Here is a 25,200-nt window from a genome sequence, read left to right on the forward strand (position 1 = left end):
AAAAAGATTGAAGCAATTCGGAAATTTCCAGAACCCAAAGATCTGAAACAACGGAGAGGATTTTTAGGACTTCTCGGATATTATAGAAGATTCGTTAAAGATTTCGCAAAAATCGCTAAACCCTTAACAAATCTTTTAAGAGGGGAGAGGAATCCTGATTCAAAAAAGCAAATTGCTCTTAACCAAGAAGAAAGGCAATGTTTTGAAAATATGAAAATGATTCTCACCAGCAATGACGTGTTAATCTACCCAGACTTTTCCAAATCATTTATAATAACCACAGATGCGTCAAACTTCGCTGTTGGTGCCGTGCTAAGTCAGGGTGAAATCGGTAAAGACAAACCAATTCACTTTGCGTCAAAAACTCTAAACAGAGCTGAAGAAAATTATTCAGCGACAGAAAAGGAAATGCTCGCAATTTATTGGGCTCTCAAAGTATTCAGAAATTACATTTATGGTCAGACATTCAAGATAGTCACTGATCATCAACCACTTACATTTTGATTGTCACCTAGAAATATCAATGCCAAATTAAAAAATTAGAAGTCCTACTTAGAGGAACACGATTACGAGATCGTTTATAAACCCAGTAGAAGCAACGTTGTTGCCGATGCCTTGAGTCGTATCCAAATTAACTCATTAACACCAACTCAACATTCGGCAGAAGATGACGACTCCAATTATATCCTATCCAACGAAGCTCCTCTCAATGCCTTTCGAAATCAGATTATAATAGAAAAAGTTAGCGATCATCCTGAAACAATTGTCACACATCCCTTTCCCGGAATACGTCGCACAGTAATAAAAAGAACAAGTCTAACTGACCAAATTTTGGCATCCCTACTGAAAGAATTTTTCGATCAATCAAAATTAAACGGTTTATACACCTCCGAAGAGATTTTAGGACAACTCCAAGAGGTTTATAAACAGTTTTTTAGTCGAGCCGGCATACTTAAAATTCGTTTCACTCAAAAAATATTAATAGACGTCCAAGATGAAGAAGAGTAAGAAAAAATCATTCGTGAAACCCACTGCCCATCGCGGCATTAATGAAAACAAAGAACAAATTTTGCGAGTTTTATTTCCCAAGGCTCACGCAAAATATACGAAAATATATCTAAGTGTGTGAGTCTAGTCTAGTCCTCCCTCTTGTTCTTGATCTGTTTGGGCCACTGGCTTTCCGTTTCCTTGGCCGTCACGCTCGAACCGCACCAATCCGTTCATATCATGGCAGGAGAAGCAAATGAAAAAAACAAAGCAAAATGAAAATAAATGGACATCTGCTATCTGTGCCTAAATTGATGTTGCTTCTCAGTTTTGCACGACCCAGGGGGGACTTGGCCTTGATCACAATGCTCTGTCACCGATGTTACGTGATATTCGTTATGGAATATTCTTTGTTTGGGGGCCATTCATAAACAATGTAGTACTTTTTTATCCCTGATCCGCTGATACGTCTAAAATTCATTTTTAGTTTTTATCTCGTTACGTTATTGTCAATATCCAACATCATTTATGAATGGTCCCCTGGTGATATATTTAGAGCAGACAATCCAATGCAAAATAGGATTGACAGGATTTTAGTGCGCTCTTGGCGCCTTGTGTCACATCTTCTTGTTTGTTATGCATATTAAGAATACCAAAGCATGCGATGTGATGACCGGAAGATTAGAGAAGCAACTCCTCCCCTTCCCCCCCCCCCCCCCCCAAACCCAATAAAAACAATTATCGACATTTAACAAAGACCGAGCAGAAGCACCTCAGTTCCAGATAGGCAAAGAAGTATTTGTAAAAGACAAAATTATTAGAGCAAACACAAAGCAAAATTCAAAAAATTTCATGTTCAACGAAACAATCATGTAACATTTAGGAACGAACGCGACTCAAAATTACACAAATCCAATGTAAAAAATATAAATATCACATAAATATCAAATTATTACAGGCTACCACTGGCACTAAGCCAACATATCGAAATTCATAATGTAAACTAAGACCCAGTAGCTATAGTCAAAACAGGAGAAGCAAGTATCCTAGGAGGATATCAAAAATTTGTGCATCCTATCAACATTACAGCCATAGAAAATACAATATTTCAAATAGAAGCATAGTTCTCGAGAATAAACTCGAGTTTCCCTGACCTGATTACACTACTGAAACAAAAGACAGACGACCTCACAAACAACGTAAAACACCTCAAACCACGAACGAGACAAAAACGATTGGGCGCACTAGGACGAACCTGGAAATGGATGTCCGGCTCACCAGACGCTGATGACCTCACCATGATCACTGAAGGAATTAATGGTATAACAGATAACAGTAACAAACAAATATCAATAAATGATCAGGTTTACAACAGTTTAGAAAACATAACAGATACAGTTATTAGACTGATTAATTTAGAAGAAAACCGCTCTACCTTAACCATGGAAGGAATTCAAATGTTAAACATAATTCTGAATAAAGACATTATAAACAAGGAAATTTCAGCAATACAGGAGTCTGTTACACTCGCAAGGCTAGGGATAGTTAATTATAAGTTGTTAAGCACAGAGGAGATCAATCTAATAGATGAATCTTTAAGCCATCAAGGCGTATATTACGAACTCCAGGAAGAAGCACTGAACTTCGCACAGGTGACCATCGGCACAAACGAGATACTGCTCTACGTAATAAATATTCCAACATTTTTTCAAGCAGTCTACGAGAAATTAAAAATTGAAGCAATCATCAAAAAATCACAACGCATTCAACTGAAAGGAAATAGTTACCTTAGATGACCGATTGAACTATTATTACAGAAACTCAACTGTGAACGATTTGGCAATTGGAACCTATGTAACCGATCAGATTTAGAAGATGTTTCAGAAGACAGGTGTATTTCCTGAATAGTGGCAGGAATGGAAGGAAAATGTACATTTGAACATATATCCAACTATCCTCCGATCACAGAGCTGAGTCGCACGACAGCACTTCTCAATAACGTTAACACTACGCTTCGTACCACGTGTGGGATTTCAGACCGGAACCTTCATTCATGATAGTATATAAAAACTGTTCAATAACAGTGGGACAATATACTTACGTTAACAACATCATCACAACGATAGAACACAGAATTTACATCCCTTCATCAAGTTTGATAGTGACAGAAGAAAACATCGAACACAAACTCGACATCTACACTCTGCATCAATTACAGCACCAGCATCTGAAACAGCTAGCACATCTTCAATCAGACACAGCATTACACAGCTGGTCTCTCATAGGAGGCTTTTCATTTTCGTCAATAGCCATATTTATAATCATAATTTACATTCTGATCAAATCTAGGAACCAAGACACAATTGTTCACATAGACCAAGCAATACGATTACCTGTGGAAAATCACATAGTAACAAAAAAATATTCAATACTATCGACCGGCTTCTACGAATTTAGCAGCACCAGCAATTTAACGTTGACCCAGGAGGCTCAACACCCAGGGAAGGAGCAGTTATCACCGGACTTGGCCAGGAGCTTCAAAAAGTCGAAGTCGAAGCCCGGAATCGAAGACACATTAATTGTCGACGCAGCAGCACCCGACGAGCAGCACCAGCGCAGCGTCATCATTGATGTAGGCTCGATTAGCTCAGGCCTCTGTAATAATTTTGTTAGAAATAAATTCATTCTTGATTCGACCATAGTAGCAAAAGGTTTGTTTTTTAAAAAGAACCTCCGGCACCTGAGTTGATAACTTACATAAACTATCTTGTTTGATTGTTAACCATTCCAAAACTTATTTATTTTCAAAGCAAAAAGTAGTATTGATGCTCTTTGACTGAATATGTAGATACTACAGTTTTGTATATATACATTGAATATTAAAGTGTTCGTCATTGTGTATGCATGTTTTGTTCAAAGATTTGTAAAAAACTGCCCAAAGAAAATATTTCTATCAACGTTTGAGGAAAATTTCTAGGGGTATCTAATTCTCTTGGTAAATAGTAAATTGAAGAAAAGCATTAACTTTTTAACTTCGCTTCACAAGAAATTGTCACCCACATTCCTGGAAATAACCACTCCTTTCGCCGATCCGTTTGAGAGAATTCTATTCCAAGCCCGGGTTTTAACCTGATTTTACGAGGACCGTTTTATTCTTGCCACTTTTATTTTTTGTCGCCTCAATCTCTGGTGGCAACCACCCACAAATCAATCGCACCCAATGTCAAGCCAATCGTCCGCCAAGCGAATCAATATACCACCGGAAATTCGGAAATAGCTGCCAGGGAAGGAAGGAAGCATATATTTAATATTAAAAAACAAACACAGTATTCCATTCATTTATTTAAAAAATATAAGAAAAATGCAAAAAAATATACTAAATTCCTAAATTAACTTGTATTGCCAAGTGAGATCCCCTTCCTTCACAAAATAATCTGCGAATCATTCGCGGATTTTTTTTCCGTTATCGAAGATATAGCCCGATCCTTTTTGGATAGGAAAAAAGGAGCTAGGTGTTATACCTGGTGATTGTCGCCACCACTTTCTTTGTCGTAACGGTTTTGAAGGTACTAATATTGTCAATCTGTCTAGGAGCGCCTGGCGGACAGACTTCTGACAATTAATCTGCCAGGTCTAAATTGTTATACGAAACATGATATAATTACTAATTTAATTGATTCAATTTGTTAACAGAACATCTTAATATATATTTACCTTGATTGATGTTTCCGAAAGATTTCTTATTATTTTGTCCGGTTTATCACGAGATTCCACCACTCGAGCTGACAACTGTGCCCTATATGCATCAGTTTGCACTTGAAGAGCATTTGTGGCGTTGGCATCGGAACCTCAGCGGCGTCGGACAGTACACCGAAAAGCGATGTGGCGTAGCCACATTGGTTGGTGTTCGGTTGACTAATCTGGCTACGCCACATCGCTTTCTGGTGCACTGTCCTACTTCGCTGCCGCTCAGTCGGCTTTAAACTAGCTATAACCCCTATGTTTGAGTGAACCGGGCAAACGAGAGGATCACATGTTTGCTTATAACTCCGGCGACGGGTGAATCAGTGGCTTTGCGCCGCTTCGGATCCTTGGCCTCGGATGTGCGACCAAGTCGCATCTTGTTAGCTCCGCTGCATACGCTCACTTGTTACTGTTCAGTTTATCAAACATTGGTTAATTATTTCACATTTCCGCTCTAGGATTTGGTTTATTTAGGTTAAAATACACCCTTTTGGCGCTTGTATAACATTCCCCAGAAGAAAAAATACCGAAGCTGTTTCCTCAGAAACACATTTTCCAGAAAGTACTAATTCCCAGAAAACTGATTCCCAGAAAGTACCAAAGCCCAGAAAACTTTCACCCAGAAAGAACCAGAACACGGAAAACTGTTCCGCAGAAAGTATCAAAACCCAGAAAATTATTTTGCCGAAGATTTTTTTTTCTTCTATTGTCTCAATAAACAATTCGTTACATTTAGATCATGTGTACTTAAATACTTGTTATAAGTTCGGTATTCACAGTATTTTTTTTAATTTTTAAGCATTGTGCTTAAATTTAAATGCATTAAAAAGATGGAAAGATCTACGAGTGATGATTATATGTTAAATGAAAGCTTTCAATTCACCCTTTTGGCGCTTGTATAACATTCCCCCGAAAACCATTCCCCAGAAGAAAAAAGCTGTTTCCCCAGAAACACATTTTCCAGAAAGTACTAATTCCCAGAAAACTGATTCCCAGAAAGTATCAAAGCCCAGAAAACTTTCACCCAGAAAGAACAAGAACACGGAAAACTGTTCCGCAGAAAGTATCAAAACCCAGAATATTATTTTGCCGAAGTATTTTTTCTTATTGTCTCAATAAACAATTCGTTACATTTAGATCATGTGTACTTAAATACTTGTTATATGTTCGGTATTCACAGTATTTTTTAATATTTAGGCATTGTGCTTAAATTTAAATGCATTAAAAAAGATGGAAAGATCTACGGGTGATGATTATATGTTAAATGAAAGCTTTCAATTCCTATTTGATAGAGAAAAAATATTATTATTGGTTTTGAACCAATTTTTGCATTTAAAACCGCTTGCTCCGCATGTAGCAATAGTGGCGCATTTGCTAATTTCGGCTCCTATAGATGCAAAACCCATTGATTGCTTTTGGAGCATGCAACTCTAGGTACATATGCCCCACTATAGCTGTATAGGAGCCCAAAAATCAAGGAAACTCATTATTTCAGTTGTTTTTTGTAGCCAATTTCTACGATAAAACTTGTGTTACCTGAGAGTTTAGTGCGAACTAGAAAGCAAAAATTAACGGCGGTTGGCATTTTAATCAAGCGATTAGTCTACTACAGTCGTGATTCGCTGGTTGGGCCACAGCCTTGTCCAACTAACGAATTTGATTCGCTAGTTGGACCGACTGACAATTGTCAAAAACTCTTCAAAAGAGATGTTGGCATTGTAAATGCATCTGTTCACATTTCTAAATATTGTGAGATTGATTGTCAAAGTAAATTTGACATAAGATTTTGGCGTTCAGATGCTTTTTAGTTGGACAATGGTCTAACCAGCGGAGGTCCAACTAAAAAGCGATCCAGTTAAAAGGTGTCCAACCAGCGAATCACGACTGTACTGCAACTACTGTTGAATTTTCAACAATCGTCGACTTTCGACATTTGCGACATCGCGCCGTGGAAATATTCTAAAACTCTATAATACATTTGAATTGCATAGACATATAATATTACCAGAAGATCTAGAAACATAAAAGGATTACCATTAGGTTAAATACCTAATAGAGCATCTCAAACCTCTTTCGCATTTCGTGTTATTGACGGTTAATGATTGAGCACAAAGCTTTGGTTGCCTAGAGCTAAAAACTTTTTTTTCGACTTCTTGGTACAATAGCAAGCGACGTAGTATTTTGCGAAATGGCGCACTTGTTAATGAAAAAGCACTGTAAAATTCATTAAAATCGACACAAATTAAAAAAAAACTATGCCGAGAAAATCCAAAAACCCACGTACGTCGCTGTAGATAGGAATTCTGGATACACTGTGCAAATTCAAAACGATCCAAAAAGAGTTGTTTGACTTACATTTCCGACCAGTTAAAAAGTGGTTTCGAAAAAATCGCGTTTAAAGTTTTCAGTACGCTCTGGGTATGCATAAGACGCGCTTCGGCGAGATATCATTTTCAAAACTATTTAAGCACATTTTTCAGCCATTGATTTTTTTTCGATTTTTTGAAAATTTTAATAATGTAACCCCTTAATAACTCGATACTTTCAACAACAGAGTACTTAGCATAGATCATTAACAACGTTTTCTAACTTAATAATACTTCATTGATTGCATAGTTTCAATAAAAACTGTTGCATGCGGCCAAATTTTAGACGAAATGAAATTTTTTTGGGAATAAACTGTTAGGGAGTGAATAGATTTCAATTGTTTTTTATTACAAAGATACGTGTTTTGGCTTTCGAATTTCACTTTTGAAGACGAAAAAAAGCGCGAAACTCTAGGTACATATGCCCCACTATAGCTGTATAGGATCCCAAAAATCAAGGAAACTCACTATTTCAGTTGTTTTTTGTAGCAAATTTCTATGATAAAACTTGTGTTGCCTTGCGAGTTTAGTGCGAACTAGAAAGCAAAAAATAATTAACGGCGGTTGGCATTTTGATCAAGCGATTAGTCTACTACAGTCCTGATTCGCTGGTTGGGCCACAGCCTTGTCAAACTAACGAATTTGATTCGCTAGTAGGACCGACTGACAAATGTCAAAAACACTCCAAAAGAGATGTTGGCAGTGTAAATGCATCTGTTCACATCTTCAAATATTGTCAGATTGATTGTCAAAGTAAATTTGACATAAGATTTTGGCGTTCAGATGCTTTTTAGTTGGACAATTGTCAAACCAGTGGAGGTCCAACTAAAAAGCAGTCCAGTTGAAAAGAGTCCAACCAGAGAATCACGACTGTAGTACGAAAATCTACGATTATTACAAAGCGACAACAAATAGGTTTCTACTTGTGTATTTATTAGATTAATTTAATTATTAAATTAATTCCATTAGTGTATGCACGATGACGAATTTGACCGATAAATGGACACAATATGACTTCCACTGTGAGCCCCGTTCACGATTGCCGCCATCAAACTGTGGAACAATATTTGCAAACACGGCACACAGCAAAAGTCAATGTACGTCGACCCGCCAGTCGGCCACATCACCGCGCACAGACCAGTGGTTGAGCGTTTGTATTCGCTGGTGCGTAGAATGAAGAAACATAGAACATAAAAAAGGCGCATAAGCCCTCTCGGTTTCCTCGATGCATTACTATCGAAGCGTAGTGCAATAACCATCTTAAAGCAGTTGTTCTTTAGCGCTGGTGCACGCAATATGCCTGATGATACCGTCAAACCCCGCAACCTTGGGGAGGGATGTTTTAATAGAGAATATACCTAAAACAATATGAAAAAATTCAATGTCGATTTTCTTGAAAGCAAGCGATTGCTGTAACGCCCTTCTGAAAAATTGTCCTAGAAATGCGAGATTCGTTCGAAGGCGATTCGAACGATTAGTAAGCCCATTTGATTTTGCTGTCGTAAGTGGGAATAGAAACCACTTTCGAACGAAACACGCATTCTCCAAAAACAAGAATAAAGCACTATTTACACCGATCCGTTTCAGTGCTGGTTCAGTTCCGTGCACGGACACCAATACAGTCGTGATTCACTGGTTGGGCCACAGCCTTGTCCAACTAACGAATTTGATTCACTAGTTGGACCGTCTGACAAATGTCAAAAACTCTCCAAAAGAGATGTTGGCAGTATAAAGGCATCTGTTCACATCTCTAAATATTGTCAGATTATCAAAATAAATTTGACATAAGATTTTGGCGTTCAGATGCTTTTTAGTTGGACAATGGTCCAACCAGCGGAGGTCCAACTAAAAAGCGGCCCAGTTAAAAAGTGTTTAACCAGCGAATCACCACTGTATTCTTTCATACAAATCAAATGCGAGCATTCGCACTTGTCCGGCACGGCACCGTCACGGACAAGTGTGAATGCTCGTATTTCAACGCTTTTTCTTGAAAAGGGCGATACTAGCAGTGACACCATTCAAAGAAAATCAACAGTGAATATTACCCGACTTGGTTTTAATTGCTATTTAAAAACTATTGCGTTTTTTGCATCCTAGATTGCATGGTTCAGTGATCGAATCTCAAAACATCGTAAAGTATTTGAAATTATTAAATTAAAATTTGTTTTTGCTATGTGGATCGACAAAATGATAGTATCGCCCAGAGCCTAAAATTCTCATACCTATTCAATGAACGACGAAATTCAGAGAATTCATCTTCGTCCTTTCCCTGCCTCTTTCGTCGGTAAATGCATGAAAAAATAAAACAATTAAGGCGATGTCCCCTCTTCTCTCGATTCTACGAAAACGAGTAGCAGCAGCAGCGACTTTTGTTTTTCTATGACAATCCGAAGTTGTAATTTCGCTTCGATGCTTGCTCAGTAATTTACGATTTTCATTCATTAAATGAAATTAATGCAATGTGCATCTAATAATGCAACATAGAACATAGTGCATAGAAATATGCACACCGATCAGGCTTCCGTCTTACAATACCATCATTAGCTCGCAAATCTATAGAATCGAGCATCGACAAATAAATATCATTGCTAGTGTATTTTCTTTTCCCCATATCGAAGTTAGCAATATCATTCTGAATCTCAAAGCGAAAACGAGCGTGCGGAGAGAATAATGAAAACGCTCTGCTACATGCTTGCTTTGTCCTAGCCCGTTGTCTCATTTTCGATTTCGCAAAGTGCTAGTGGTATAGAAATCCCGGATGATTTTTCAAAAGGCCGTATTGACATTTTGCTTGAACAGAGAAAAATGAAGTTGAAGTTTTGCGAACATACTTTTAAATCCTATTTCGTAACTAAAGTGGTTCAGATAACAATTTTCATAGTTATAGTTATCTTTCTTCATTGGCTTTAAAGGTGTCATTTAGTCGAAAAGAAATTTTTCCGTTTATTATGAGTTTTAAATAAAATTTGACAATACGACCTTTCGTTGTCAATGCGACATTTTGATAGTTTAAGATACGTCGTTTTTCCTGTAAACATTTCATATACGTCGTAGCACTTTGGACTGATTTCTGTTCAACAGAGTGCATACGACTATTGAAAAAAATAATTTAATCTGTTATTAAAATAAAACAACGTTTCGATTTAAATCAAATCTTGCAACCATTCAATGTTCATCTACTTCCCGAGAGAGCGCGCGACACTTTTAATCGAGTTTACTGAAAAAGAGGGGAACTTGATGTAATAGTGTAGTACTGTAGAAAGACGAAACGTCAAAATAATCTTGTCCCCTCTGTTTCTTCTCATACGCACGATGTAAACAATAAGGCAAACGACGAAAGGGACGTTTGTTTAAATTTATTTTTTTTGTCCATACGACCTAGGAAAGTTTTATAAGTTTTATGTGATTTCGCGTGTTTTTTATAATTATTCCCAAAGAACAATTGTTAACAAGTTTAGTGCACTGTCTGTGTCGGGGAGAAGGAAAATTTTCTCGTGATTTGGTAAGATATCCATTACAAAGCGCATCTGTGTTCTTGCGGTCAAGTAACTTACATTTGGATGCTACCGGTGGGAACTTATTTAATCTGAATTCTCTCGGTTGGTAACGGAACACATCGTTGGTTCATATTGGAAAACGAGCTGTATGTAATGAGTATGTAGTGTCGTTGATGTAGTTATCTAAACAGGTCAATGAGAACGACTCAAAGGTGTTAAAGCCGTGGGGGTTTGTTTAATTCAATGTGCTATTAGATGCCTAGTATAATTCCATTATCCCTCTGAGTATTGATTTATTAGATATAAAAATTACAGCACTAGTTATTTTTCATCTCGGGCCCTCCGAAAAGTTACGCCAAACTTGTTAAATATTTCTTGGCGATTTTGTCCTTTAGCCAGTCAGTCGCGTCGACATATTTTATGTGATGGACAGGTGTCTTCGTCGGTCCAATGCAGATATGAGCGTTTTCAAACATAGCTGTGAGAACTTTCTTCGTCCCCAACAAACGTATCAGTTGACTGATTCTAATCTTGCTATAGACGCGAGACCATGATTCAATAATAGTTCTATAGTTGTTCTGTCGGTATAAGAGTCATTAGGTACGAAAAGTTAAATGCAATTATGCTGGTTGGAGGCATAGCAATGCAATTTATAATTATGTACTGAAGAACCATAAGAAATTCGTAAAAAAAACTAGACTAATTCATTTTTAATGAGCTTATGTTAAGTTACAAAATAATTTTAAAAAAATCGGATTTAGGTCCTTTTACTACAAGCGTATGTGACGTTTCAATAGTAATTTAATAAATGTCACTTACGACTTTTTACTACGCGCGTATCTTTTCATTCTAGGGATTCCAAAATAAATGTACATACGACCGTGGGAAACCAAAAGGACGTATACGTTATTTGGGAAAATATAGTAGATAGAACGTATACGACGTTTTATAATTTATTTTATAACTTGGTTAAAAGTTTTATTTTGAGAATCCTGTTCGTGTACTGCGATAGTAAGTTTAGAGAGGAGTGGTAACATGTGGATAACACAATTTGTTTACTTTTGTCGCTTAGGACCTTTTGAAAACCCGACCGAGAAATAAGCTTCGTTCTTTCGTCAGTTTCGCCAGATTTTGGCAAATGAAAAAAACATTTTCCGACTCTGGTATCGCCTCTTTGGCGATTGTTTACTTTTTTCGGTCCCACGTATCACCATTGATGTATCGCCAACCCTCCCGCAACTTGACGTTTAGCCTAAGTTGCATGAAACCACCGTGTTTCGAATGATGTCGCCACCATAGAACGCCGTCCACAAATTGCGATACTGTAAATTTCTATGCGAGAAAATAATTCCGTGACGTCTTTTACGAACTTGTTTTCTTTATTTACATTCGGAAGCGGTAATCAAGATGATCATTTCAAAACAGCGTAATAATTTAATATCAATATAAACAAGTTAATTCGTCATTTTGGAGTTTCATAAAAGGATTACAAATTGTGCCGAATGTAAAATGCATGATTTGATTTGAGTGCGCTTCTAGTGTGAACTTTTTCTTCTCCCGTCGCCCTTGAAATATCTTTCGCATATAACAATTCTCGAAAGTTTGTCGTTAATCTTAAATACATTTAGTTTTGTGATTATCATTTTTCACTTCGTATTTAACAAAGGCGGGATTGACTTCGATTGTTTATTTCTGACAGCATGCGACATTTACGGTGCAAAGGTTTCCACAAAATTCAGAACTGATGACAGCTCATTTTCTATCGGAGAGGGAGAAAAACAGTCCAGTATCATTGTGTGTGTTGTTTACATTGCAATGCAAATATTACTACCTAATATCTTAAAACTAAATGAAGATGCTCACTAACTAGCATAAGCGCCGCTTGTTTGTATGCTGATGATTCCAAAAAATCATGAATCATTTAAAAATAATGCATCGGAATGAAGATGCATTATTTTTAAAATAAAACAACACCAAACCCAAAAAGTCTTCAAAAATGAATTGACCGAAAGGAAAAAAAATCTGACCAAGAAAATTTTCACTGTGAAAAAGTTTACGCTTTTTTTAGAAATTGCTCTTGAATAAAGATTGATCCGCCATTTTAGACCCACCAGAGGGGGAACAACTTGACAGCTCCTATACAAATCGTTGAAACCACTTTTTTTGGGTCTGATAACTTCTAAGTTGTAAGAGATACAATTAAACTTACATTACAAAAATTCTGTATTTTCTTATGCTGAACTAAATAGACGAAGTTGACAGCAAACTGTTGTCGTGAGCACACGCGTTTTTAACGACAATAGTGGTTTTTCTACAACGAAGTTCGCGGACTTAGTCCGGCATATTAATACAATTTAATACTCCGATATTCGGAACTAGCAACTGCCAAAATGGCATCGTCGATTGACAAAACATTTGTCATCAACTTTAAAGTTGTACCGACTAAACTGAACCTACCCGCGATCGCGGAATTCATAACCAAAAATCTCGCTATCGAAGCGACCAAGCTACAGCACTTGCAAGTCACCAACGGGCGTGTCTTCGTGGGCACCGATTCCGCTCAAACAGCACAGGACATAGTACAAGAACACAACATGAAACACCAGCTAGAACACGACGGAAAATCCTACAGCATTCCACTGTCAATGGAAGATGGATCTATTGAGGTTAGAGTTCATGACCTCCGCCCGAGCACAACTAACAGACAGCTAGCATACCGGATGCGTGAGTACGGTGAAATCCTCTCAATCCGTGATGAAATCTGGAAAGATTTCTTTCCCGGTGTCCCAAATGGAGTGAGGATCATGCGCATGAAGCTCGTAAAACCGATACCGTCATATGTAATGGTGGACACGACTATGACTCTCATAACCTACAAAGGTCAAGTTGCCACATGCAAACATTGCAACCGTAGAGTTCACTATGCACAAAAGTGCTCTGAGTTTGCAAAATCATTGAAACCGAGCGTCAGCGGTCGTCTGACACTAGCCGAAATCGTGAAAAACGGCGACAGTCGGTCATCTCCGCAGCAGAATTTTCGTCAGCCAAATAGCGCCAGCTCCGCAGGGTTAAAAAAGGGTATGCCACACCACGGGTCAAACGTATCGCTGGCTGGAAGTGATACCGTAATGGTAGCCGAACCAGCACCAGAGAACAGTGATCAGCAACAACAAGAGACTATTAGTAATTCCAAAACCACGAATGATCACCAAATCGTAAACGTTACGAGCCCCTTTGCCGGCTTCGCAGACGAAAGCAACGATTTAATTGCAGAGAAAAACAAAACCAGCACAGTGAACACAAAAAGACCGGCATCACCTCTTGAAAATAAAAGAAACAACGAAAAAAGACCGTCCCGGCCCGACACAAGACTAGAGCCACATCTCACTCGTTCAACTTCACGCCACAAACAATAAGTAGGGAAGCAAACCTAAACCAGCCCTATCATAGCAACGACAAAAAAACGAATGTGAAAACTTTTTCTTCTCCGGTAAGCACCTTCAACAGTATATGTTCAGCCGTAGCAAATCTCGATACTACCGCTCTCAGCAAAATTTTATCTTCATCAGTTTGTGCCGCTGCTGATGTACCCGGCGAGCACCGTTCTCGTCAATACAACAATAATACGCCGCTGCAAGATCCTTCCGCCAGTGTTACCTATAGTTGGGCCCGTCACTGCAAGAAAAAAAAAGGAGAATTGACAAACTATCCGTCTCATCACCGTAGCAACAAAACGAATCTGCAAGCAGAGCGTCTGGCTGCCCCGTTTTCAACGTTTCTAGCTCCCCCCGACGCCGCTGAGCCCTGCCGCTATTCGTCGAGTCATCAAAACATAAACAAATGCGAAATGCAATATTGCATTGCAGCATTTATACTCGTCAGCCATCGGCCCAGTTTGTGCAACATTGATATGATTAAGCAGGCGCCCGTCGTCAGACAAATTTTGAATAGCTACTCGCCTCAACACTGCAGCAACGAACTGGATGTGCAAGCAGCGCCCTTTGCTTTCCTGCTTCTATCGCTCCCAGCTTATATCGCCACCGCAACAACACCCATCAGCTGTCCATCCTGTCGGGGCAATCAATCGATGTCTCTGGAATCGTCCGACTGCTGTGATGGAACTTCACATAAAACGATTATGCCAGCAGTGATTTCAGCTTCCTCGGTAAGCATTTTGAACAGTATATGTCCCGCCGAAGCAAATTTAGATACTACCACCTTCAGCAAGTTTTCACCGTTCCCAGCTCACCCTGCTGCCTGCTGCCATTCGTCGTGTCGGCGAAACATAAATAAATGCAGTATGCAGTATTGCGTTGCTGCATTTGCACTCGTCAACCATCCGTCCAGTTTGTACAACACTCAAATGATTACGCTAGTGCTCGTCGCCAGGCAAATTTTGATTAGCTACTCGTGTCACCACTGCAGCAACAAACTGAAGGTGCAAGCAGCGCCTTTTGCTTCACTGCTCCTTTCCGTCTCAGTGTACGTCGCCACTGCAACGGCGCCCATCAGCTGTCCGTACTTTTGGAGCAATCATTTGATCAATCTGCAAGAGCCTACCTGCTGTGATGGAATTTTGCATAGAACGAGTATGCCAGCATCGATTTCAGCTTTCTCGGTAAGCATTTTGGGCAGTATATGTCCCGCCGAAGGAACATATGATACTGCCACCCTCAGCAAGATTTCACCATTCTCAGCTTTCGCTGCTACTGCCACCTCCATAAGGTGTTTCGCTGGTCTTCGTGTTCCTGCCAACATCGCGACGACTTTTAGCTGGTTGAGCAAACATGTCAACGAACTGCCTTCTCTACGGTGGAAATGGCTGATATGATGAGCTACAAGATTGCTACAATCAACATGAACGCAGTGACAAACGGGACAAAACTCGATGCCCTGAATTCCTTCATCCGGTCTGCTGAACTAGATATTATCTTCCTGCAAGAGGTGGCAACGACAAGCCTCAACATACCAGGTTTCAGCATTGAGTACAATGTAGACGAGCATAGAAGAGGAACAGCGATTGCAGCACGAAGCTTTTTCCCCCTCACTAACATTGATAGAAGCATGGACTCAAGAATTATTAGCGCACGGATAAATGACGTTACATTCATCAACGTTTATGCACCGTCAGGAACGCAAAATAGAAACGCTCGGGAGAATTTCTATAACAATGTGCTACCATACTACTTCTACAATGCGACACACACTGCAATTATTGGGGGTGATTTCAACTCTGTAGTGAATCAAAAAGACGCCACCGGTTCTAATGCACACAGTCCAATGCTTAAAAGGTTCATGTCTGCATCAGGAGTTGACGACAGCTGGGAGCTTATACATCGACAACATGTAGAATTTTCATTTATCAGATCTGACTCTGCCTCCAGGATAGACCGAATTCTTCTCACTCCAAATATACGCGGGTGGATAAGAACAGCACATTTTGCAGCAACGGCTTTCTCGGATCATAAAGCATACATTATCCGCACTGTGCTTCCCACACTTGGGAATCCACCTGGTCGGGGTGTATGGCGTATGCATCCAAATTTAGTGAATGATCCAACAGTTATCAACGAACTTCAAGTCAAATGGGTGTATTGGACAAGGAACCGAAGAAATTTCCGTACATGGATTGAATGGTGGATCAAATTTGTCAAACCAAAACTTATTTCCTTCCTCAAATGGAAAGCTTCGATAAAAAGACGTTCCTTCTGTGACACAATGGAACTGTATTACGTTCTGCTTCGCTCATCCTACGATCGCTACTATGGCGATCCCCGACAGCTACGAAGTATTAACCACATAAAGGGAAAAATGCTGCTTCTTCAACGGAACTATGCGCAGCAAACGCGGTGTTGGAACGAAGCATACATCGGCGGAGAAAGCACATCAATATTCCACGTAGCAAATAAAAAGACCCGACAAGCTGAAACTTCGATCAAAACGCTGCAAAATGAAGCTACCATAATAAGGGATCCAAATGAAATACATCAGAGCGTGCAGGACTATTTTGCGAACCTGTACTCCTCAACAAACACCACAGTAAACGACAGCTTCGATCCAGCAAAACGCATCCCAAACGAGAATCAAGACAACGATCGCATACTGAATGAAATTTCACCAAATGAGATATTACAAGCAATAAAAGCAAGCAGCTCACGTAAATCGCCGGGCGTGGATGGTCTACCGAAGGAATTTTTTTTGAAATCATGGCATGTGATCCAGCGGGAGTTCACATTCATCATAAATGAAGCTATGTCATCCCAAGCTCCCAAGGAATTCTTTGATGGCGTTATTGTGCTAGTAAAAAAGAAGAAAAGTGATAACAGTATAAAATCGTACAGACCGATCTCACTATTAAACACCGACTATAAAATATTCGCTAGGATATTAAAAAATAGAATGAGTCCCCTGCTTCCACTGGTGCTATCCAAAAACCAAAAATGCTGCAATGGTAAGCGAAACATCTTTGAAGCTACCGCCCGAATACTGGACCGCATCTGCGAACTTAAACAACAGCGCGAAAACGAAATGTTAGTAGCTTTCGACTTCGACCATGCCTTCGATAGAGTGGAGTACAGCTTCCTTGCAAGAACGATGGAAAAAATGAACTTCAACCAGGAATTGATAAATCTCTTAATGTTCTGCATGAACAACAGCTTCTCCAAAGTTCTGATCAATGGGAAGCTAGGAAGCGAAATCAAAATTCAAAGGTCAGTGCGTTAAGGTGATCCCATTTCAATGATCTTGTTTGTTATATATATACAACCCTTGCTCGATAAACTGCGAAGACATTTTCCTCATGCGGTACTTAACGCATATGCGGATGACATATCTATGTTCGTCGGAAGTGAAACTCAGCTACTTGCAATTCGAAATATCTTTGCCGATTTCACAACTGTTTCTGGAGCAATACTCAACACGCAGAAAACTAACGCCCTAAAGATCGGCACTTTGAACTTGACACCACGTAGCGAGTGGTTACAAATGCAGTCATCGGTGAAAATCCTCGGAATCCATTTTGCCGAAGATTTCTCAAGCACTGTTGAGCAAAACTGGATTGCGGTTCTACGAGGCGTTCAAACAGGTATGTGGATGAACAACTCGCGAAATCTTAATATCATACAGAAAATAACTTTATTGAACACGTTCATTACGTCAAAAATATGGTACACAGCATCAGTGATCCCTCTACCAAACAAATACGGCGGGAAATTTATTTCGCGAATCGGCTCGTTTCTGTGGTATGGGAAGAATTTAACCCGAATTGCTTTCGAAACATTAATTCTACCTAAACGTCTAGGAGGATTAAACCTACACTCGCCGCCTATTAAATCCAAGGCCCTATTAACAAATCGCATGATGAAAATCGGTTCAGATCTACCCTTTTTGTGGGGGTTTCTAGAGCACAACGCAAACCCTCCAAATCTCTCATGCATTCCAAGAAAATATGAGCACATCCGTACGGTGGTCAAAGAGACAGCATTCCTAACGGACGAAATAGCTATGGCACCTTCTTCTAGTGTAATATACAACTACTTTTTGAAACAGCTGAAAGAGCCCAAAATAATCAGGGAAAATCCACAACGCGATTGGAGGAAAATTTTCAAAAACATACACTCGAAGCAATTAAGCTCACGCCAACGATCAGTGTGGTTTTCGGTGGCGCATCGTAAAATATTAACCAACGAGCTTCTAAATAGAATGAACAGGAGAGCGGACTCCAACTGCAGCCAGTGCCCCGGCCAGACAGACACCATCGAGCATCACATATTCCAATGCAGCGAAAACAGGACCATATGGACATTTCAACGTAGCGCTTTCCTGGCTCTAGATCGACGGCTTTCACAACTTCATCAGGAGGACTGGATATACCCGGTTCTCCAAAATCAATCCAGACATACTCGCCAGCATATTCTCCAAGCATTCTCTACAATGTTATTGTACATGACAAGTATTCCAGCAAATGATAAGAACATAGCTAATTATAAGTTTTATGTGACATGTAACTAGTTTGTAACAATCAGGACAATAAATGTTTTACAAAAAAAAAATGTAAATAAAGAAAACAAGTTCGTAAAAGACGTCACGCAATTATTTTCTCGCATAGAAATTTACAGTATCGCAATTTGTGGACGGCGTTCTATGGTGGCGACATCATTCGAAACACGGTGGTTTCATGCAACTTAGGCTAAACGTCAAGTTGCGGGAGGGTTGAGACCCACAGACCCAAAAAAAGTGGTTTCAACGATTTGTATAGGAGCTGTCAAGTTGTTCCCCCTCTGTGTATCGCCCTTGTTTTTTTGCAATAACTACCGTTGCACACCACCGATTTTGTCCGGGTTTTTTTTCAATAGCGATCATTGTTACTATTTACTGCTGGTATTAGCTTGATAATTACAAAAAAAAGGTAAAAAACAGCTTCGCATCTAAACTGGTGGCAAAAAAAGTATCGCCCTTATTGTTTGTATGAAGCGTGGAGGGCGAAACTTTAAACAAGCAAAAATACAGTTTCTCCCGTTGTATTTTTGCTGCCGTTTAAGAAAGCAATATCGTAGAATCCAAATTTTTAGGTTAATTTGTTGCGTTTCGAAGCCCTCATCCGCATGTATTAAAATGCCCTATGTTTACATTTTTAGTATCGTCCTTTTCACAAAAAAGCGTTGATTTGTATGAAAGAAAATTGGTGTCCGTGCACGGAACTAAGCCGGCGCTGGATCGGATCGGAAAGGTGTAAATTTTGCTTAAAGGCTAGTTTACAGTTCGGAAAACGTGTCACGGGATTTGGGTCCCTGTGTATTATAAATGGAGCTCGGGATTTCAAATCCCGTGACGGGAAATGAGTCTACACAAAAATGAGTTTCTTGAAGTGTAAACCCCACCGCAGGTAACATCACGGAATTTTAAATTCTCCACGCAGAAATCCGGCCGGAAACAATTGTACATAAATTGTTTGACGGGAAAAATAGTATTTTTATAAGGTTTGCAATCGCTGCAAGTTTGATAGTCTGTATTTTTAAGAATCAGCAGTTTTTGGTTTGACAGTTTGGAGAGATCCCGGCGGGAAATTTTCCCTGATCAAATACCGACGCAAATTGCGTGATCAATTTCCCGAACTGTAAACTAACCTTAAGGGTTAGTTACAATAGTTATTTGTACAGAAATATTTGTGTTCAAGTCGAGTTCACGTTCTTTAACTGTTTAAATCCAGCTTTAGTTATAGGAATCAGCTTATTAAAGCCTTGTTAATGTCCATTTGAAGCAAGTTCTAAACGGACTTTACATTTTATGTGCGCAATTGGATATTCTCGTGGACTTGTTTCACTAAATTTTTTTGCGTTCGTACTTTCTCCAAATACTGAAGCAATCCCCATGTCTACGAACGTTTTAAGATGGTCTATTTAGACTTAATTACTTACGAAATCAGCAACGTCCATTATGTTGTCTTCTGCAATGTTTGTACAGTCAACACCAAAATGAAGATACTCCTTCTTCTTTTTCTGAGTATGTTTGCCTCGTAGAACTTGCTTTTTGGTCATCTCGTCTTTAGCATCTTTTCCAACAAGCTTGTTTTTAATTGAATGGACAGTTTTCTGCAAAAAAAAAAACAATTATACACAAACACGTGGGTAGTTCCAAATCAATATATTCAAAATACAGCTATCATAAATTGATTAGTGATCAAAATAGCATTGCTAGTTAGTAATATAACGATCATTTCAATGAACATCTGGTTGAACAATGAAATAATAAAAAAAAACAACCAACCAAATTCGCCATGTCGTTCCACTAAATTTTATTCGGAAAAGGAATAGGAAAAATTACATTTGGATATTTGCGTTGGTAGCAATGTTTCCCACACTGTAAATAGAAGTTACCTATTTTTTGGGTTAAAATGCAACCATCGCATTAAAGCTCAGCCGGAAAATAAGCCGGAATGCTGGCTGGTTCTAATTCGAATTCCGATGACACAATTGTGGCTAACCGGTTAACCGATACCCAGTAAATTTTGTAGAGCTCAATCGGCCCGATTATCAGGCCGATGATCGGGCGGACTAAGCCCGATAACGGGCCAATCAGAGCAGGATATCGGGATTATATCCTGCAATTTTGCACCATTTGCATAAACCGCGTCAACCTTCGAATATGTCAAACGCATCGACGAAATCGGACCGACGTGAGTCCGATGTCGAGCTATAGAAAATCGGGCGATCGTCGTGCTCCTTATTTTGGTCTTCTTCTTATTTCATTCGTTTGGATTTTCTTTTTTTTTTTCTAATCAAAACAAAAACAGCAATATTTTTTGCTTCAAAATTTTTATTAGCGTCAGATTTTTTTTAAGTATACGTATCTAAACATTTCTTCCGCACCGTTGCGTGACTCTACGGCACAAATTTGTTTCGTGTCATTGGCTCTGATTCGTCACACACCGCCGGATTCTAGTGCAACCAGGTTAAGATTGGACTCTCCAGTTTTAACGTCCCACAACTTGACGGTACCGTCGTCGGAGCTGGTGATTCCGAAGCGGGAATTGAACTGTAAACAAGGGGACAGCTGATTGATGCTTGTTGGGGCCAGATAGCATTTGCAAGCACTAACCAGTGATGATGTCCAAAACCTTGACGGTCGAGTCAGCATTCCCTTATTCCAGAATATTTTACCGGAGCTCCATTCCGGATGTTAAACTCTGGTGACCCATCAGATCATGATTGCAACTCTTCGTTTCCGCGTTCCACACGCGAACCGACGTGTAAAGCGAGCTAAATATGACGTGAATACCATCAAACTAGCGAGTACACCCGATTAGTGTGGCCCTGGAGCGTATGGAGATACTCGTGTCGTTCAAGATTCCACACCTTAACCATGCAGTCCCGCAACTACTAGCCTACCATCATACTGAACAGCAGCCAAATGACTAACCAGCACATGTGGGCAAGTGCCCTCGGTAACGTCCCAGACTCGTAGAGTCGCATCGCAAGAGCCACTGATGACTTTATTTCCGTGTAAATGCACGACGTTCACCTCCCATCGCTTCCATCACGACAGCAGCTTCCTTGCTATTTTCCTTCTCTTGGTTCCAGGTAGGACAGCACTTGAAGTGCGAGCTCTTTCAGAGGAAGTAAAATAAAATCTCGTGGGAATTGGGGTTCGATAACCGTCATAATGTGCCGCACCTGGGTCGGGCCGCAGATCTACTGCCACCAGACGTTTGACGGGAGTCCATCGCTGGAAGTGTTGCAACCAATCGTTTACCTCGGGAGGAGGATTATACTTCGGGAAGTCTTTCGCTCTCTCATCGTTGAGGATGTTGGCGTTGAAGTAAGATTAGACGGACTGAGTAAAGTTCTCGGCGAATCTAAAGCTAACCGTTTCATACTACTAAAGTTGAGGGACTTTGAGCTTGCGTTGTCACAGTTATTCCCTACGGTTTCGGATCCCATAGTACGAGCGGTGCCGCTTCTGAACAACATCCGATTCTCAGTCAACTTGCGCTTCCGATGCGTACTTCCGGAGCCGGAATCATGAGCGAGAATATTTTCCGCAGCATCCATGTGAATATAGCTGGACAAATCAACGTCTCGTGAAGGCAGTTCGTCCTCGATGCTTCCAAAACCGCCGAGACCGGTGCCACCATGTCCTTCATCATCAGTGTAATCTCGGCATGTGCAAGTTTCCTCATCCTATCCTTCCTCGCAATCGGCTTAGTTTTCTTCATCGCACTCGTGCTCTACTACAGCAGCAGCCAGCTCTAGTGACATAAACATAAGGTACTTCTCTGAAATTAATACGTAATCATATTAATTTACGATAAAATGGTATCGTCCGATTTCGTACGTACCGAAATCTAAACTAGTACACAGGAAAGCCATACGTGAAGCAATCGGACTCATCCAACTCGGACGAGTTTGCAACTGTAATTTTACAGTAGCACGATGACCGGATGAGAGCAACTTCTGGGCAGGTTAATGTGTCTTGATTAATATCCAGCGTGGACTACCATGTAGATCAGGTTTAAGCATTTTTTCCCAAGAAAGTCCTTCACAAGTGCCAAGAAAACGAATAAACTACCAAATGTGATGACCCCGCTCAACACCTGAAAAAACGACATACGTGATTAAATTTTAATACATTATACATTGGCTGTTCACCTATAGCATCAAGTTGTATTGGCCTAGATTTTTCTCGCCTGGTTGTCGTAGAATGAAGTACAACGATAGTAGGATGGCACGTGGAATATCCAGTCGAAAGCAAATTTAGCAAGCCAAGTCGGTCAGGAGAGTAATGTCGATTTCCGCATTGCTTTTTGTTATTCGGGTCCTGCGTGGTCGTGACAAATCGGCTCCAGCTCATGTTCAACATATGCTGAAACGCACCTCGGAAACGCCATCAAGGTATCGAAAGATTCGGTGTTTTGAAATCTAGCGGATTTATGTGGAACATGATCAGCAGCTTCGTAATGCTGAGCGTTTGAATGATTTTCCTTAGAAACGTCGCATGGCGGAGATATCCATCAATTCGTCACCCAATCGATGTGTTATGTTTAGGTCCAATATTATGACCGGTTCGTAGAAGGGGTACCTGGCAAATAGTATTTTATTATATTTATGCATTCACCAGGAACAGTTTGGTGTGATCGTTTTTTTGGTATATGCATGAGCATTGGTTTGCTTCTCGATATAATACTAACAACTTACAATAAACTTCAGCGGCGATGAGCTATGTTTGCGTCTTTGATTGTCTGCAGGCAGAGCAAGCTTTGAGCTTCTTCTTTGTAAAAAAGTGCATTTCAATGTCTGAGTTTTTCAGTTGCTGCGGTTGATACTTTCCAAATATCCAAATATGGAAAAATCTTCATGAAAAGTAATCAATGTATTTGGGGGCATTGGTAGTATTGCTGATTGATTTTCATGAAGATTTTTCCAATGTACAGTGGTCCGAATCCAGAATTCAGGATGACAAAAACATGTGTGACTAAACTACTGGTTCTAGAAATTTCATGTCTTCGTAACAAACAATCTGTGTCAATTCAGGCATCTTTTGAGATGGGTGACATTAGGGTGGTTCAGAAATTATTTTTGAAACAAGAAGAGATAAAACAATCGAGTGTTCCGCAAAATTGTAGTACAACCTTTTTCAAGCAACTTTGCGGATGACGTCATATTTCTAACTTTAATGGTTTTAATTTTACAGCCATTATAATGTGTGATAGGGTAACCCTAAACCATTGTTTTTTTCATTATAACTTCTTAAATATTTTTTTCCTTCAATAGTGTCTTCACAAAACTTTTAGAGCTTAAAGAGACGAATATTGTTTATATAGACAGATTTGAGATAGCTCATTTAGTTCAAAAGTTATGAGCATTTTTAGCAAAAAAATACGCGTGAATAAATTCGCTTTTCTAACTCTGTGACCATTCACATAATTGCGTGTGCTCTTGGATGGCCACGCGGACCGCCATTCTGATATTTAGTTTTCGGTGTACGGATCACATTCTGACAGGGAGTAAGTTACTCCATATCACTATTGTTCCTGGTCATGGAACGTGTTGACCAGTGGATATGAGAGCTTTCTGTTCAGATGATTCAATTGAAGGCATGGACCTAGACTTCTGGAATCGAGGATAGAGACTTCCTGACGTGACCGATACATTATCGCGCGAGTGCGGGGGACTGTAGGTTCACGCTTGAGATCGCGTTTGAATGTTTATAAGTGCTGAGACGTTCATATTATCACGGGGATGTTATCATGTCTGCGAGAGCGCGGGTGTAGGTTGCGTGGATGATCACGAAGGGCTCAAGCATTTGTATGTTTGTTTGTCGCGTGTATGTGACTTCGTGAGTATAAGCACAGAGAACAGACGACCATCTTCAGCATTCAACTTGTGTAAAATCTCTAACGGTTTCGAAGGTAGTTTGGATATCTAAACCAGGTGCGCTACTGTCGTCATGTTTTTTGTGACTGAGTGCGACAGAATTGACACCGGTTATTCCTCTACCCAGTCAAACTAGTCCGGAACCGATTTGGACTTCCAGCATGAATTCCAGCTCAAATGCGTCAACCGATAGAGTCGGAATCGGTTGTTTTCTTTGAGCTAGATTCCATGCAGAATCCATCCTGGATTTCGAACCGGTTCCGGAATCGATTTGACGGATAGTTGGGATAGGTTGGTGTGATGGCGCTAGTGTTTTTAGTATATTAATTCAAATGTTTACACACGTTTTTTAAATATTTTTCTTCGATCATGGATGTCTGTTCTCTGTGGTATAAGTTCGATTTTTACGTCGCCATGAAACGTGTAGTTTGGTAGATATGAGCATCAACTTTTTGATTGGTCCACCTGAAGGCATTGGACTTATGGTACTAGGACCGAGAATTGTAACATCGCGTGGACACATTATCTTTATAAACGTGTGGCCATACGCACGTTCGCGTGTTCTTCAATGATCGCGCGTGCACGTCTTGGTCCAACTGAAAGTATGAGTTTGCTGCTAGGATCAATGGTAGAGACTTGCGGACGTTACCGATTCATGATTGCGCGAGCGGTGTGTTGATGCTTGAGACCGCGTTAGTAAATTTTTAGGTGCAAACGTTCACTTAATTACCAGGG

At 39.8% G+C, this 25,200-nt stretch overlaps 1 protein-coding gene and 1 long non-coding RNA gene across 3 annotated transcripts in view; both read right to left on the reverse strand.

Annotated features, from left to right (window-relative positions):
• Positions 1–20,488, reverse strand: part of LOC131692604 (large ribosomal subunit protein eL22-like) — an 85,282-nt gene extending 64,794 nt beyond the window's left edge. Inside the window, exons 1-2 of one of the 2 annotated variants that reach the window (XM_058979758.1) lie at positions 20,360–20,488; positions 20,011–20,184 (exon numbers count right to left, since the gene is read on the reverse strand). In XM_058979758.1, the coding sequence (XP_058835741.1) occupies positions 20,011–20,184; positions 20,360–20,371 (186 nt within the window). In that variant the 5' untranslated portion in view covers positions 20,372–20,488. Of the gene's footprint in view, positions 1–20,010; positions 20,185–20,249 lie in introns of both variants that reach the window. The other variant, XM_058979757.1, reaches the window with a different exon arrangement.
• A 474-nt stretch (positions 20,489–20,962) lies between these two features.
• Positions 20,963–24,432, reverse strand: LOC131690672 (uncharacterized). Its single transcript, XR_009305612.1, has 4 exons — positions 23,287–24,432; positions 22,741–23,170; positions 22,431–22,685; positions 20,963–22,367 (listed from the first exon to the last, which is right to left on the reverse strand). It is a non-coding gene; the product is annotated as an uncharacterized LOC131690672 (long non-coding RNA).
• Positions 24,433–25,200: the final 768 nt, after the last annotated feature.

Source organism: Topomyia yanbarensis, chromosome 3 (genome assembly GCF_030247195.1).
Source record: "Topomyia yanbarensis strain Yona2022 chromosome 3, ASM3024719v1, whole genome shotgun sequence".
NCBI lineage: Eukaryota > Metazoa > Arthropoda > Insecta > Diptera > Culicidae > Topomyia > Topomyia yanbarensis.